Genomic DNA, 17,908 nt, shown 5'->3' with positions numbered 1-17,908 from the left:
TTCAAATATATATACGCTAATTGGAGGCTGCTCTTATCTCTGGACCCAAAGAGAGATTAATTGTGGATATGGTTAGGAATTAGATTTTTCTTTGTAACCCATCTTTAATCTGCTTGCCTTTCACAATTGTCTCAGGGTTTCTATTGCTGTAAATAGACACGATGACCACAGCAACTCTTATAAAGGAAACATTTAATTGGGGTGGCTCATTTACGGTTTTAGAGGTTCAGTCCATTACCATCTTGGTGAGGAGCATGGTGGGAGTTGGGGACCATGGTGACGTGCATATAGTAGACATGGTGCTGGCTACATCTTGCAGGCAACAGAAAGTCTACTGAGACACTGGATGGTATCCTAAGCATAGGAGACCTCAAAGCCCGCCCCACAGTGACACACTTCTTCCAACAAGGCCACGCCCACTCCAACAGAACCGCACCTGCAGAACTGCCACAATAACATACCTGCAAACATGATCAGTGTTCTTCTGCATATAACTTCAAGTGCATGATTTATTTAAGAGGGCATGCTTGTGTTTATGTCCCCCAGAGAGGAATGCGATTCAGCGTCGATGTCTTCGAAGAGACCAGGGGCTACATCCTGGAGGTCTATGGTGTCCACTTTGAGTTACCTGACCTGGGGCCCATTGGTAAACCTTCACTCTGAGCCTCCCTGGAGACACATCTCCTTCCAGCTCTTCCTCTCTGACATTCCAACTTAACTTCCCTCTCCAGACAGCTTCCTTAGAATAAGTGCCTTCCTAGAAAACACAGGAAATAACAGAAAATGGCCCAAACCAATCTACTCTAAGTTTCTCTAAAATTACACAACAATGATGATAAAGGCATTTAATGGGTTTCTGGTTAGATGGTGTGTATGACAAAGGATACAGAAGGGGAACACAAGAATAGGTTTACCAAGAATGAGATCTGAGGTTTGATGAGATTCTTTTGGGCTTTTTGTTTTGTTTTGTTTTTGAGTCAGGGTCTCTTATATCCCAGGCTGAACTCTAATTCTCTATATAAATGAGAATGACCTTCAACTTCTAATCCCTTTGCCACTACTTCCTGAATGTGGGGATTACAGGTGCTCACTACCATGCCCAGTCCCACGCAGAGCAGAGGACTGCACCCAGGCCTGCAAGCATGCTAAACAAGCACTTTGTCAATTGAGCCACATTCCCCCAGCCCTGGGATTTGATTAACTTTTGGTGGCGTATTAAAGAGAAGAGGCAAGGGAACCACTTAAATATATGCTAATGAGAATGAGCTTTGTGAAGTCAATGAGCTGTGTGTTTCCGTCATAAAATGGCCTGGGTTCTATTCCCACAGAAGCATGGACTGGACTGGGTGACTCATGGCCTTTGAACATCCTTTGAACATTCCTTCTGAGCACACTTCACAAAATCCACACACTTAACAGTAACAAGTGTATCACTCTGTGAAGGAGCTAGAAACAACAGCCCCCATGAGATAGAGTAAAACTTCCGCCCTCCCAGCCCCTACTCTTCAAAGGGCTGAAGGCAGGGGATGCAGGAGGGAAGTGAAGATCTTAGGAGCAATTGTTCTCAAGCCTCCCTTGGGGAAAAAAAAAAAAAAGGAGCCAGCCGGAGAAATTGGCCTCTGGTTTCATATTGAGCCATACCTCCTAGTTCTTTCCTTCCGTGTCAACAGCTTTTCAGAGCAACAAGGACAGGCCAGCATGTGCCTTCTGGTCACTCCCCTGGGGATCCAAATAATTCAGAGGAAGGTGGGAGGCAGCAGAGAGGCAGCTGGAGCCTTGGTGGGCCGTCTGTCATCCCGCTTGCCACCCACTCTTCCCACTTCCTGCTGCTGTGCAGGCAGCCGAGCCTTCAGGTTCCGCGGAGCATGTACCCTCTGGAAAATATATATAATTTACTAACCAGCTGGGGGCTTATTTTTTCTTTTAACCCCAGGAGCTGGAAATGATAAAACACTCCCCAGGCCTCTCCTCTCCGAGTTAAATTAAGTTTTTGCACTTGTGCTTTTTCATGTTTTGTCTTTTGATTTATTTCCTTTCTCTGGAGGGAACACTCACTCCTGAGTTCACAAAGCTAGACAGGCAGGTCCTCAGTCCGTCCTCTCTGAGTGGTAGGCACATATTTTTTAGGCTGGACAGCAGCTTTATAGTCCTGGCCTTTGAGGTCTATCTACAGGGCACAGGCCTGCCTGGGACAATAGCCCATAGCCTTTTTATATGAGATGGTGGTCTAGGGATGTGTTGGAGAGTCCCCAGGCTTCCTTGGACAGGGATCTGCTGTTCTCTCAACTCTTCCTCTTTCCTCTTCTCTGGTCCCTTCCTCTCCCTTTCTCTCACCTGTACTATATGATGAGTGATGAGGTAATGCTATAAAAAGTCTATGAGCCATAATCACTCTATAATTTTAGGAGACAATGCTGCTTATGAGGATTTTTGAAATTCTCTGTTTTTCAACCACATCTCTTGGATCTTTCTACAAATCTAGCAGACTGATCCAACAGATTTGGTGCTGCTTGGGATTGAACCTAGGGCCTCACATATGCTGGGCAGGCACTTAGCTGGGCATCTTTCCTTTAACCGCTGAAGTATCTAAATGGGGTTTGGGTTACTGTGTTCTAGGAGCAAATGGCCTGGCCAATCCTCGTGATTTCTTGATCCCTGTTGCCTGGTATGAAGATCGTCAAGTGCCAGGTGGTTACACTGTGATTAATAAATACCAGGGCAAGCTGTTTGCTTCCAAACAGGTAAAGTAAGACTGTTGGAGGCCAGAGGGTGGATGTGGGGTTATGAAGCACCAGTTGATAGCCGAGATTAGCATTACATGCATTCTTTTGCCTTTATCACACCACTAAGGTACTGAAAATTACCTACTATTTGCCTTCCTAGTCATGCAAACAGGTCAGATAGTGATAATTAATTCTCCCCTGTCCCATGTCCCAGTAAGTGAAAGAAGCAGAGTTTTAAAAAACCCAACTCTTCTAGAGGTTGTGCTTTTTCTACTCATCTAGCAATAGAGAGTGGCAAAATGCAAGTCTCTAAAAATGACATGGGAACATGACATATAGGCCACCTAATACGTTCTGAAAAAGAAGGTGAGTCGCCACAAAGATAGCCAAGATTGATATTCCTCAGTGACCACCTTATTCCAAAAACAAGTGATTGGTTGTTGATCTAAAACAAAGAGAATTTAGTTAAGTAGCTTCAATTAAAACAGAGGCCTAGTAAACTGAGGATATAGGCAATAATATAAAATTAATTTTGAGACAGGATAACATTCCGCCCCTGTCTTCTATAAGAGTGTCATATAAAATAGCATATATCCAAAATAACATATGTTATATATGTTATGTAGTAACATATATAAATATATATACATATATATATAATCTATGCTATAATACTATATGGCTTTTTGTTTATTTTTTGAGACAAGGTCTCATGTAGCCCAGGTTGGCCTTGAACTTGCTTTGTAGCTGAGAGTGACCTTGAACTCCTGATCCTCCTGCTTCTACCTCTCAAGAGAGAACATTTCAGGAGTGCACTATCATGCTAGGCTACTACTATATATTATTACTCAACTTGTTGAGTGCATGATGTTAGAACAGATTAATCACATAATGAAAGGCACCCAAATAGACCTTCTGTTACTGTTATTTGTTTGCTTTATTCATCTGATTCACTGTTTATATTTGCCCAACATGTGTTATTTTCCTTGAATAACACCAAAAGGCCATGATGACCAGCAGAGGCAAACCAGTCTGAACCTTCAGTTTAAGCCCTGGAGCTAATGGCAATATGTTATTCTCACGGTCTCTGGGTCAGGATTTTTCATAAGTGGTTCAGGAACCATCTGTATTATAAAGCCTCAGAAAGCCTTGTTTAAAATGCTCATACCTACATGAATTCTCTCACCTGGCAAAAACAAAAACCTGCACAGATTGAGAAGTACAAATCTACATGAATTTTAAGTATGTTCCCCAGATTATTATTATTATTATTATTATTATTATTATTATTATTATTATTTTATTATTTTATATGAAATTGATAGAGAGCCTCCATTCTGGCAGTAGCCAGCAGCTACTGTAGAAAGCTTTCTACTTCCCAGAGGGTTCTTGTAATGGTCCTACTGGTCCATTCTCCTCTGCCATGGTTTGTGCCCTAGGAGGCTGGCATTTATCCACAAAGCAACCTGGGCTCCTTAGCCTACTGTCTATTGTTTGTTTCAACTGGAAGGAACTTGATGACATCAGGGAGAATAGTTGGGCATTTCTTCACTGTTTCCTCCATGTTTAAGACATGAATGGGTCCTGTTCTAGCTCATGTTGAGTGGCCTCAGTGTGAGAACTCAGTTCATTGCGCCTTGTAAAGCTAATGTGCACAGGTCTTCACCACCCTGGTGTTCAGCAGTGTCACACTGGGACTCAAAACCAGATCTCAGTATATGAGTAAAGGCACTCAACATCTGGGATTTTTTTTAAACCAGAAAAACATATTATTACTGGGGGAAAAGATAAAATATCATAGTGAAAGTATTCATTTTCCAGATATCAGTAAATACTGTAAATCAGAGCTGTGTTTCCCCAGAGAACTAGCTACAAATATTTACGAATATATCCTTCTTCATGGTTCCAGATCTTGCTGGCTTCCTATCACAGTATTTTCCCTTCTTATTTCTCAAGTGCAGGAATGTTAATGACTTCCCACTATTGTAAAGCTCAGATATCTCAGTCTTCTAATCATTCCGCTTAGCCCTAAACCACGCCTTCATGCATGGTTTTCTTTTTCCTTTGTTCTTGAGAATACCAGAATGTCTAAGTTTTTAAGTTTTTTCCCTTTGTTCTTGATGTTGTTCTTTTGTTTAAGCTGCAGCTGCTAATAAGGAAAGGAACAACGAATAATCAACCCACGTGGAGTTTATTTATCAGGGAGGGGGGAAAGAGGGGATGGGCAGTCAGCCAACCCTAGGGAAGCCGAGAGAAAAGGGAAGAGGGGTGTGGGGCAGGACCTTTTAAAGGGAAGATTGCATATGCGCAGTAGGGCAAAGGTCGAAAGGCATGGCGGGTGAGTGAGTACCCGCTTGTTAGGGGGCGGGGTTAGGGTCATCCAGGTGTTTTGTTCTTACAATCCCGGCTGTTGTTTATTATAAAAGTTAGAGAATTGGGCGTGGCAGGTTAGGGAAGTAGGGGCGAAGATGTCTTAAGGCTGCTTCCTGCTGGCCTGGGGCGTTGATCGTCTTTGGGGGGTTGGGGGTGCTGCCACGTCCTGGAGTTGATTGTTGTTTCATTGTAGTCCGGGCCACTCTGGTGCCTTTTAGTCCTGGCAAGATGTTTGTAGAATAGAGGACAAGGTTAAGTTTAGAAAAAAAAATTTTTCTTAGGTCCTGTCATTTGACGGGAAGATTGTAAGATGAGGGAGGGGTTCCCGAGGAGTCCCAAGATGAGGGAAGGGAAATTGGGACTGGGGAAGGGTTGGATATTACCTGGAGTGAATCTGACCTGTTTGGATCTGATTCGGCTCCCTGGAACTTATAAGAGTCCTTAAAGTTTGGGAAAATAAAGATTAGACATATTAAATCATATCTAGGTGGTATGAAATCTTTCTGGTTACCTTTAACCAGAAGGCACAAACACTTGGTGATCCTTGTATCTTTAGATCCATGGTTTTTAGGCTGGCATTCCTGTAACAACAGCTAAGTAAATTATTGTGAGATACTTTGGAAATTAATGAGCAGAGTGTAATTAGAAGCAGGAAAGTTTAAAACAGCCTTGTAAAAATTGAGCCTTATTCTTCTGAAATAGGAGGTAAAGTGGATGATTTTAGTGTCCTCTGAAACCTAAGGGAACAGGGTCCTGTTGTAGAAACTGTGTATGAAGGGTGAGTCTCAGGTGGAGAAGTAAAGGGCTTGAGGTGGGATAAGTGAATCCAGTGGGGAAGGCCCTCAAGCTTAGCTGCTGTTGGAGTGACAAGAATTACTTTGAAAGGGCCCTTCCACTTAGGAGACAGAGGGGAGGGGCTCTGGTCTGGAGGAGAAAGAAGTACTTGATCCCCTATGTTAATTGGAGAGGTACAGGGGGTGGCACATGGCCGAGGTAGAGAGTGGTCCAGGCCTTATAATAAACTTATAGTCAATATATCAGTCTTATCAATATTTCTCTTTTCTAGTCTTATGTCTGTCTCAATATTTCTCTTTTCTTCTTTTTAAACAAAAGAATAACACTTGAGAATACCATAATGTCATAAATACAAAGACATCTCTTGTTCCCAGTGTTTTGACCAGCCATACATTCCGAATTTTAGAATTTTCTTCATCGAATCTTCATTCTTGACTAGGTGCACTGCACCCATGAAGAAGACCATAAATCCATAGCACAAAAGTGATCTCCTACCCAAGATGAAACAGGGAATGGTGTTAATGTCATTCTGGAATCTCAAACATTTAGGCTGGATGTCTTCAAGGTATCTTCTTCCACAAACTCATCAGCAGACTCTGTGTCTATGAGAACTTCCTTTAGGCTGCAAAACCTTGGAGAAATATCAGAGCAAGTGCCTGCTGCACCAGGAAACAGAGGGAAGCCCAGATTGTTTGAGAACTGCTGGCATCTACAGATTCCTACAGTTAGGTTAAAAATTTAAAAAGCACTGCTTGATGAGTCTGCTAGGCTTCGGCTGTGTGGATGATGAGACTGACAGCTGCAGCTTATGAACTAGAAAAGGGGTTAGTGACAAAGTGAGGACCTAGGAGGAGTGTGAAGCAACCACAGAATGATTATCAGTGCTAATGCTCCCTAAGGATGGTCTAATTTAGATGGTCTAATTAAATTTAGAACAATATCAAATAAAAAAGAGTTATGTCAGTAAGTATTGTAAGTCCACAACTACAAAAATATTACAATCTAAGACCATGCTTTCCTGGCTTTTGTGATTAGGATGCCTCCCCATTCAATGTTGTGGCCTGGCATGGAAACTATACACCCTACAAGTACAACCTAGAGAACTTCATGGTTATCAATGCAGTGGCCTTTGACCATGCGGTAAGTCTGGACCATGCAGGAACCCTGGGGGTGGGACAATCCTTGAATGGGAGGAATCCAGAGTATGCCTGTGGTTTTCAAGGTCATTCTTGTAAAGCCTCAAAAGGATCGTTTGTCCTTTAGTGAGGGAATACATTCCATGGCAAATAAGGAAGCCAAGAAATGCTCAGCCTAATTTACTTTTCTGCAGTGTAATCACAACTCTCATGCAATGGAAAAAGGAAACCTGTTAATGATAATAATGAAGTCAGGAGGAAAGGTCATTTACAGGTCTGTCTGGCCACCTTGCGAACCTGGGGCATGTACTGTGCTTGCCCTGGCTGTCTACCTGCTCACCAGCCTGAGCTGTGGTTGGCTATGAAGAGCAAGGCAGCCAGCCCTCTTTTAAAGTTACTCAAAAGTTGAATACTTGAATAAATAAAAAAAAAACCTAATGTTTGAATTTGCTCATATTTTTCAGTCAATTAGGGGGCCACGGATAGGTCCCTGGTCTACTGTGCAGGCTCCTGAGAACACATATGCTTGCTACAGTTCTGTGACCCTGAGGGGAAGTTCATTTTGTGGTGTACTTCATAATAGATTAACTTAACCCACAAGCTGAGGGATAATTGGGGCAGAAGCCAGAGAGTCAGAGATAGAAGGATTACACTGAGCCAATTCAGCCCCTCTCTAGGGGGCCCTGACTACCTTTCTGAACAACAGTGAATCTTAATAAAACCAAAGGGGAAAAAGAAAATCAAGATTCCAAGCCCAGAGCATCACGAAGAAGCACCCTGAGACCTCGCTAAAGCTCTGTTTGAGCCTTCCTACCTTGTCTTTCTTTTAATAGCTTCTGACCATTTCCCATGACAGATGAAAGAAAAAAAAAAAAAATGGTAACTCTTCCAGCTAGAAGGGTTGGGTCCAGTTTTTGTTTTGTTCATAGTTTTGTGTTTTGTTTTGTTTTGTTTTGTTTTTTCATTTGGATTTACAGAGGTTCACCCTTCTTTATACTGCTGTGGTGGTTAGCTCCCCTAAATTCAGATCTGGTCATCCCACCACTGCTGCAGAAAACCTTTGCAGACACCCCATGGTTTAGGATTGAGTCTGAACTCTGAAGCTTAACACTTGACACTCCTCACCATCTGGCCCTGGGCTTCTCTCTCTAGACCACATCTTGCCCCTCTTTCCTCTTTCACTACACCCTGGCTTTAACCCCCCCACCCCCCACTTTACAAAATTTCATCGTACCTTGATATCTTTTCTATTTTCCCTGATAAAATCCCTCCCTCTCTTCCTCTTTTCTCTTCTACCCCCTTTCCTTTCTTTTGTTCACTTTTAAAGATTTAGCTCAAGTTATAGGTCTTTGAAGCTTTCCCTGATCCTGTCACAGGAGATGAGAATGGGAGGTGGCTGGGAGAGGGCTGACTGTTACCAGAACACACTGTATAAATGCATAAAACTGTCCAAGAACAAAGTCAACAGAGTTATTTTGAAAAAAGAAATAGCCACGTTCTCCTTTCCCCAATTAAAATTAAAGGAGTAAGGAACAGACTCCCCATCTTTGAATTTCCAGATGTCTGCTCTGCGTCTGAAAGTGAACAGGGGTATCAATTAAACTGAGTCTTGCTCTTTCCATCTAGGAGTCTAAAGCTCTTGGAAAAATGTATAGTCTTGTCCTTCTTTGAGTCAATCAAGAGTCATAAAATTAATTAATTTTAACCAGTTCTCAGATTTTTCCTGCCGGCAGACACCACCTGACACCTCTGATACCCTGCCTCCCCAAGAAGCATACCTACCTCTACCCTAGGATGCAGAGGGCTGTTTTGTTTGTTTCCCAACATTCCCAGAGCAGCACCAAGCTCCCTGCCACTCAGCCTCTGGGGAGAAGTGCTGGGCTCTCAGAGCTATAGGGCGTTTCTAATGTAGACTCAGCAGTCTAAGAATGCAGCTGCTGGCCCTCTTATCTGGCATGAATGCATTTTGCTTCAATCACAGCAAGAAGACAGTCACATGAGTGATTACTGCACCTCAGTCAGAGCCCAAATAGCCAAGCCTAACCTGGGTCACTTAATCAGAAACTGTCACTTGAAAACACCCTCCTGTGCAGGTGACATGCTGTCATTGTTCAGTCGCCTCCTGAGTGTCTTACTTCAGTCTCTCCTTGTGTATTCACAGGATCCTTCCATCTTCACAGTGCTGACTGCCAAGTCTACCCGACCTGGGGTGGCCATCGCTGACTTTGTCATCTTCCCACCTCGGTGGGGGGTAGCAGATAAAACCTTTAGGCCTCCTTATTACCACAGTAAGTCTGTATTTTAGCAGAATACCCCTGGAAACTAGAAACAGTGAAGGAGTGAGGCACTAGGGACAATGGCCAGGTTGTTCTTGGATTGCCTGCTGTGCCTTGAGTTTAGAACCAAGCCTCTCAGGCTACTATTGGGCTTTGAGAGGCTCCAACCTCACAATGACTGCAGGGAGATTCATCAACTAAACCTGACTCCTGTTTCTCTGGGCCTAAAGAGAGACAGAAAGGTTAGTAGAGCATGAATTGAGAAGTGCATTTCAGATGTGCATTTTTAAGGGTGGCGAGTAGTTTGCTGTGAGTTCATAACTACATTGTCTGTGTTGTATCTAAAGGATGGTGCTTGCCCCTCTTCTTCCTATCGTACAGATTTTATGCTATTTCAGTCTGTCTTTCCACACCATCCTCTGAGTCTTAAAAGGGATTGTATAAATAACTTGTTTGGGCCTGAGCTCTCATTTTCCACGCATTTTCAGCGTCTCGAGCAGCCATGAGACTCTGAACTCACCAGTGTCCACTGCAAATAGAAGCTTCTTGGAGTGAGAATTGAGAGTAGCTTCTGTATAAGAAATGAGCATGGAATATTTAGAAGGAAGTTTGGCATTGTGTCTATGTGGTTGAGTATCAGTATTAATTTTCCTTGCATGGCCTATGACCTCCCAAGACTTGCATTTTGACTAGGCTTTCAGAACCAAGCAAAGGATCCCTTCTATGGCACAGGCCTCAGATCTAGAGAGTAGTTGGTTTCCCCCATGACAGTCATACCACTAATGCACTTGTAGGCGCATCTCACTAGCAGGTTAGTATTACAGAGCTGGTAAAATTGGTAGAATTCACTGATGAGTAAGATCGTTTCATAGCTTTTCTCCCCCCGGCCACCAGCACAGTACAGAAGGTGATTCCAACAAATCCAGTTTTATTTTTGTGTGTGTGTAATTAAGACTAATGACTAATGATTGTTGGCAAGTTTCTAAGGCCCTATTTTAAGTTTTTTTTTTTTAAGTATGAACTTATTTGGGTTAAAAGAGTAGCAAAGAGATAGATAATATCAATTATCTCCCTTCTGTTTCCCAGAAGAGGAGACTGACACAGGGGAATAAGCAATTCTCAAGGTCTCACAGTTAGTTAAGAGGCAGGGTCAGGATTTAATTGCAGACTGTCTGATGCCAAAGCAGACACATGTGACTGCTAATTGATGCAGCTAGTGCTGTGGCCTGTACATAATACATGTCTAGAAATATTTATTCAGCCAGTGAATACATTACCAAGAATGAATAAGTATACCGCAGCTGTGTTTAATGAGGTTGACATTTTTAATTGTGCAAATTAAACAGGTCAAGGCACAATTCTGCTTCCAGGAGAATTTTACAGTTTTTGAACACAGAGTTCTGGAAAGGCTCTAATGTGCATTTTCAGCTGGAACATTCTAGAAAAGCAAATGATTTTCCATAGTTAACCACAGAACCTCCTGTTTATATACCTTCCTTTCTGTTACTAGCAGTTCCCAGGTACCAGCACTTAATGGTGTACAGCTGCACTGAATGGGCCAGTTCAGCATTTGTGAGGGTGGGGAAGTAAGGCTGTTGGATGAAAGAAGGCCACTTCACAGTCAGATGACAGCCAGCATGCCCCTTCCAGGTCACCATCAAGAGGACCCCGGCTCTTTTAAGTTTATTCTCAAGCTTCCCTCTCCCAGAGTTTAATTCATTGGCTTTAAAGTAGAAACTCAGAGGCTGCCCTTTGAACTAGGAAGCCATAGGCTTCTGACCCAGAGGTCTACAGACTTTCTATTGAGAGCAGTAGTGGAGGGCTTGTCTTTCCTCCTAGTTAGAGGGACAACAACTGTACTGCTGTGCTCTGGGCTCCCAATCCACTCCTTAATCTCCATTTGTACTGCAGAGTGCCTGAAACAGTGGGCCTTGTGAAATGCCTCCTATGATGTTTTTAATGACTTGTCCCCAAATACCATCTCATAAAGATATGGTACCCTGAGTTGATTTGAAAAAAAAAAAAAAAACACCCACAGAACCCGAAGTTAGAAATTAGTTTTATCAGAGATATAAAAAATATTGCTTCAGTGATACTCCAAATCTTTGTTACTTTGATGTGACTTTAAGGGGACCTGGGGAATTATTTCTGTAGAAATATTGCCTCTAGTCATTTTAATGCACCGTAGCCAACTAGATCCAGCTTTAATCAGAAAGGCAAGGTCTACCCTCCCACTGTCCTTTGAAATATCGAAAGTGATGTAGGATATCTTCACCAAACTCATTGCTAACTAAATTCACGTTCAGATCAAAACCAAGTTCTGTCTTGCTCTCTTCTTAAAAATTAGGCTGTGAAGGTGACCCTGGCGACATGTAGTGCAGCAAGGATGTGACTGCAGATTGAAGCTATGTGCAGAACTGTTCTTAAAATACCGTTTCTTAGGGCTTCCATTTGCTTCTTTCCCTTTATCGTCTTCATGAGAAGAATGTGGGGCTATGGTCTGGGTCTCACGTTCTCCTCAGGGTTAGCTCATGTTCACTTTGTAGGGCCTGAAGCAGTGTGTTGTGTAGGAGGCAGGGAATGGGTGACTGTTCAGTAGGTTACAGAGGCATTGTGGTATCTGCTTATATTTCACATGGTAGGAAGAAGGGCAAAACACTGGCCTGTCAAGCGTTTTACTATGCAAGGGCTGTCACTTCTGCTCTGCACTCTCCATCTTCCCGTGGGATATACAATGAGCAGCTTTAAGCATGGTTATTTCCTATTCCTCTGTGTAGCATAGTAGTTAGAATAGTATAGAATTTTATATTTTCAGTATGGATGGAGGGGCAGTGAGTGACGTGGAAAACAGACAGATGAGTGGATACACAGAGTTGGGAAAGTATTTGCATTTAGGTGTCAGATTTAATTCCTGCTTTTAGGTTTTTGTCATGTTGATAAAGAGTTTTATTGCAACAGAATAAAATACCAAAAGAATGGAAGCATGGTGGGCTTTGTCAAATTCCTTGTGACACTTGAAGGCAATGTAAAAAATGTCCATTTAATTATAAAAAACAAACAAACACTGAGAGCTATTCAGTAACATGATAGGTTGCTCTGTAAGGCCTTCCATTCATGGGGAGTGTGCAAGCAGAGCCCAGGGAGCAATCCATAAGGAATGATGCAGAAAAGTGCTTGTCAGGAGTAGGAGAAGGCTCATTTCCAATGTTCAGATTTCAGGTTCCAGGAGAACAGAGGAGTGATAGTCTGCTCTGTTCAGATCCAGTTATATGTTATAATAAATCACTGTGTCTTACGGAGACCAACCATCTGGCCTATAGATTATCACTAGATAATGGCCTCTAAGTCTGGACCTTGTGTGTCCTGTACACACACACACACACACACACACACACACACACACACACGCACACGCACACGCACACGCACACGCACACGCACACGCACACGCACACGCACATGCACACGCACACACATTCATGCTCGTATGCACACATGCATGCTCTTTCTAGACGGGGAACTAGAAATATGGTGAAAACATGTGCTATTGTGGAATTATTTGTTGAATTTGGAACATAAGACCTGAAAACCTAGAAGAAATACTGTTTGGGAAGTCTTCATGTTTTTTATGGGTCTTGCCTTGGATAATAAAAATAATACTACCTCTACCTTCCCAGGGAACTGCATGAGTGAATTCATGGGACTCATCAAAGGTCACTATGAGGCAAAGCAAGATGGATTCCAGCCAGGGGGAGGCAGCTTGCACAGTACCATGACCCCCCATGGCCCAGATGCAGACTGCTTTGAGAAGGCCACCAAAGCTAAATTGGCACCTGAGAGGATTGCTGATGGCACCATGGTAAGCAAGCTAATGCTTCTGGGGCCTGCCTCTGGGCTCTGCAATCTTCTATAGAGAAAAGCAGCTCTTTTTTTTTTTTATTATTACTCCAAAGTCACAGAGGCAGAGTTAGGAGAGTCTTCTGTCTGTATATGAATGCTAGAAGTATAAATACATACAGCCGTATGCATATACTAGAATTCCGATGTGATAGCCTAGGAATTGGAGTCAGACCAATTCAAATCTTAGCTCTTAATTCCTACGTTAACTGCTCCATTATTCATTTTTCCATCTGTAAAATGGGTATGCTATCCAACCCAGATGACATTTGTTAGTTATAATGCCTTATGATTAATACCCTTCAAAGGGTCTTATGGTATCTATATGCAGCTGTGTGTGTGTGTGTGTGTGTGTGTGTGTGTGTGTGTGTGTGTGCGCGCGCGGCGCGCGCGCGCGCGCGCGCGCGCATTCTGTCTGAGAGTGTTCTATATGAGAAGTAATCCTGAGGACCACAGTAACAGAGGAGGTAAATGTCACCTTCAGCCAGTTCCAAAAGCAAAGGAAGGTCAAGCAGTCTTTGCCTCGCAATAGTCAGGGCTTGTGAGCAGCAATTCCCAGCTGCTTTTTTCATTTTCTTTGTTCTCCTTTGGCATGGGATGAAGCTGGTGGGATTTAAACCCTGCTTTGTATTCCTCTTGTGTCCGGCTGTAAACACTGAGGCAGAACACAATTGCAGTTGGCTGCAGTACTTGATTTGATTTGAATTTTTTTTTTTTTTTTGCATTCTTGGAAATAGACTTAATGGACCGCAAGAAATAATTTTATGCTAAACCATATGTAAACTTGCTTCACATTTTAAAACAAATGCCTTCAATGCTACATAGTTTAAAACTCATAACACAGACCTGCTTGACTAAAAGCCTGGCTTGTAAACTCCTTACATTAATTGTCCACCCTGTCCAATGGGATTTACTTTTAGGCCCAAATCCAAAGCCAGAGCTGCTTTTATGGAGGGAGGGACACAGAGTCCTTCCTAACCTCAGCCTAGGCTCTATAACCCTCTAAAGAGCCTCCTGGAAGTACTTATGGGGACCTACATCTCTGTGAGACACTGTTTGATGATATTGGTTAGGCTATTGCCTCTGACAGCCCTTGAAAATGTACAATACACCCTAGAGTTGTTCATCAATAACCTTGGACCTCCAAATGAGCTTTTGAAAGCCATGCTATTATGGAACAGTTTTCTGCAACGGTGAGGTATAGGACTACTTTTACAGCAGTAGGGATTTGAGCAATGTTCAAGACCTGTATTGCTAGTGAGATGGAGCTGACTTGGGAAGAGGACAGGGTGATAAGGGACTGGATTTCTGGAGGATATCTCCCCACACACAGACACTTGCATACATATATGTGCATACTCACACACAGAGTTACTCACACATACATAAGTAGAAACTTTACCTAACTCTAACTTTGTCTCCTTTACCATTCCCCATGATATAATGTTGACACAGATCAATCTGTCATATCCTTACTCCAGTGTGAAGTGGTTTATGTGATCCTTCACAGCTCAGCCTGACAGCGAAGAGCTCAAGAAGTCAGCAGAAGACAACAATAACAATGGCCGTAGTATTTATCCTTGTGTGTGAACCAGGCTTTACACCTTTGCATCACATTCAAAACTCTACCTCTAAGCCTGTCATAGAAATCAGGCAAAGACACGCATCTCCACAAACACAGACAAGAAGAAATCAATGTATGTGAGACCCCAAGCATTAAAGCAGGTGTTTTGAGTGGTATCACCAAAAGAATATTATATTTTTCCTTTGGCCTGGTCTAGAGTATTTTCAATTTCCTAATGAGAGCAAAAAGAATTGTAAGGTTTGGGTTGCTTGATGTTATTTTACAAAAGACACTGTAGGTAGAAAATCAACTACAGATAAAAAGCTGGAATATCTAATACTTATGGAATATTTCTCAGCTTCCTTCTACTGAGGCCAGAAACGTCCAGAACACAATGGGTGTACAGCAGCAGCCCCTTTATGGATCATTTCCTCTCACTTCTTCCTTTTCCTTTTTCTGAGCTGAACTCTTGGTTGGACTCCTGAAGAGACAGGCTAAGACCTAAGTTCTGCCATCACTTACCATTTAGAGAAGCCACCTCCCAGCTCTGAGCTTTGTGTCTTTCTTTGAGAAGTAAAGGTATGCCCAATATACAAGGACATCACTAAAAACCATGGTCCCTGGAAGACTCCAGGGTTCTATCACATCTATCCTTGGAAATGAAAACGTTGCCTCCAGAATGCCATGAGCAATGCTAGTCCCACACTCAATGCCCTAAGTAGATAGAAACCTTGTATATAGCTTCATCAGCTTATGCCTGGTAAACCAGATCCAGAACCCGGGACTTGTGTTTCCTCTCTTCATCATGGAAGTATATATAACCATAACTAGTCCAGTGTTTTGTCTACCTAGACCTTCTTTATGCATCTAATTAAACATGCTTTATAATCACCTTATTGCTTCTTTCTCATCTTCATCTTATTTCCTATAGGCATTTATGTTTGAAACTTCCTTGAGTTTGGCGGTCACCAAGTGGGGACTCAAGACCTGTAGTTGTTTGGATAAGAACTACTACAAGTGCTGGGAGCCTCTCAAGAGCCACTTCACCCCCAATTCCAGGAATCCGACAGAACCTAAGTGAGATTGAAGCCTGCTCCTGTAATTGAGAATAGATTTTCATGGTTTCCTTGAGAATCTCACACCCACTGGGCATGTGGGGGCAGTGATTACAATGAGAGCTCACTTTTCATAGTCAAGTAACTCAGAGTGTTTGTGGAAATGCATTCAGGAATGCCTATGGCTTTCTAATTACTCAATAAATATGTGCAAATGGTCATTTTCAGGACTCGATATCCAGGACTAGTGGGGCCAGATAAGCTCACGGCTGGGGACTTGGGGTGGGGGCACTTCCCATGTACTTGGCCTGGGGGTGTTACCCTAAGATCACAAGTCCAGGTATCTGTCAGAGACTATGCACCAGGCAAGGCATTAGAACTACGAGTCAAGGCTAAGTCCAAAGTCAAACCTTTGGGTCAATCCAGACATGGGGAAGTTGAGGTCAGTAGAGTTCCAAACAAGCAGTCATTTGTCTAAACTGTGTGGATACCCAGGACACCACGTGTCTAATTTCGGTAGTCATGTACAATGAAACTAGATGAGAACTTCAGCCACCAAGAAGAAGCAGTAATTCATCCAAGGGAGCAGCTGTCTGGGGATGCCCAGATTTGGGTTTCTCTGGACTTTGCAGGAACGGTCCTGTATTTTAGGAAACCTGTCAGCCTCCTTGAGTTGGGACAGTTGTTCACCCTTCTATTCATTTACTTGTCAATCCATTTGGTATGCCTGCATAAAATCCCTACTACAAACCCTAGGGCAGGGTGCTATGGATGGAATGGCTGAAATGGAAAAATCAGTCTTGGGAGACAGATCCAACAGAAATTGATACCCAAGGAGGAGACCACACTAAACATGAGGCATGACTGTCTAGCAAGCTGAACCCAACTTACAAAGCTTCCTTTATAAGGTCAGTGTCCATCCCAGGACGGGGCTGCCCAAGATTTTGAAAGTGGGTTGACTATGTTCTCCTGGGAGGAAAAGATATGCAAGCCAGAACAGAAATATGGAAAGTGATAGCTGCCCTGGCCTTGGTTTCATAGGAGTAGCAGACCCTCTCTGCTTTGTTGCCATGGCAGCAACTTAAATTTGCTGCTACCAAGTTTTCCTCTAATAATATGTGATGAGAGTCATATGTTAGAACCCAGGGACTACACAGCCAGATGAAGTACAAGATGCTTAGTTAAATTTTAAATTCTGATAAACCATAAATAATTTTAGTGCTATGTCCTATTCAATTCTTGGACAACCTTATACTAAAAAGCTATTCATGGTTCATCTTACCTTTACAATTAACTGGGAAACCAATAGTTCTCTTTGCTAAATCTGGCAACCTTATTACAGATATTAAGGACATAGATATGACTCTGGCCTGTACAAAGGTTGCATTCTAGTGAGGGAAATAGATAAAAATAGACATAAAAAATTACAAGCATGCCAGATAAAAACAAATAGAATGAAGTATGACAATTAAAGTCTTCAGGGAAGAAGTGACATTCAGCCATACCTGCAGAAAAGGAAGAAGGAAGTCATTGGGAATAAGGGTGGGCTGGAGTGACATGAGAAGGAGAAACATGCCAACGACACACCCTCTAGAGTCAAGGGACTGAAAGAAGAATTGGAATGAGAAGTCCATGCAAGGAAGAAAGGAAACAAAAACCATCAGCCACCACAAAAAAATTGACATTGTCCTGAAATAATGAGATAGAAACAGAGAAAGGAGAAGGTTTGTTTTCGAGTGGACCTGAAAGGGCTTGTGGAAAGAGGAGTTGAGAGCAGGTGGCTTCTCAGCTTAAGGGGATTGTCTTTTGTGGCCTCAAATAAACAAATGAATAAATAAGATACAGGTATCTATGAGGGTAACACGTTGATAGACTTCCCCAAAGTCCTTTAATATAACAGAATCTTCATTAAAAATGAAATGTTGTTGTCAGAGTGGGAGAGGTGGGGAGTGCACCAATTTAATCTCAGAACTCAGGGGGTAGAAGCAGGTGGACCTCGTGAGTTCAAGGCCAGCCTGATCTACAGAGATCCAGGATAGCCAGGGCTACACAGAGAAACCTGGTCTTGGAGAAAAAGAGAAAGAGATGG

General features: G+C 42.6%; 1 protein-coding gene across 1 annotated transcript in view; it reads left to right on the top strand.

Moving 5' to 3' along the window:
* Window positions 1-16,040, top strand: part of Hgd (homogentisate 1,2-dioxygenase) — a 47,618-nt gene extending 31,578 nt beyond the window's left edge. Inside the window, exons 9-14 of the mRNA XM_027412707.2 lie at window positions 547-646; window positions 2,617-2,741; window positions 6,927-7,031; window positions 9,189-9,315; window positions 12,981-13,162; window positions 15,696-16,040. Coding sequence (XP_027268508.1) covers window positions 547-646; window positions 2,617-2,741; window positions 6,927-7,031; window positions 9,189-9,315; window positions 12,981-13,162; window positions 15,696-15,845 — 789 coding nt within the window. The 3' untranslated portion in view covers window positions 15,846-16,040. The remainder of the gene's footprint in view (window positions 1-546; window positions 647-2,616; window positions 2,742-6,926; window positions 7,032-9,188; window positions 9,316-12,980; window positions 13,163-15,695) is intronic.
* Window positions 16,041-17,908: the final 1,868 nt, after the last annotated feature.

This window comes from Cricetulus griseus, chromosome 4 (assembly GCF_003668045.3).
Source record: "Cricetulus griseus strain 17A/GY chromosome 4, alternate assembly CriGri-PICRH-1.0, whole genome shotgun sequence".
Lineage (NCBI taxonomy): Eukaryota > Metazoa > Chordata > Mammalia > Rodentia > Cricetidae > Cricetulus > Cricetulus griseus.
This window is presented reverse-complemented; position numbering and strand designations above follow the sequence as displayed.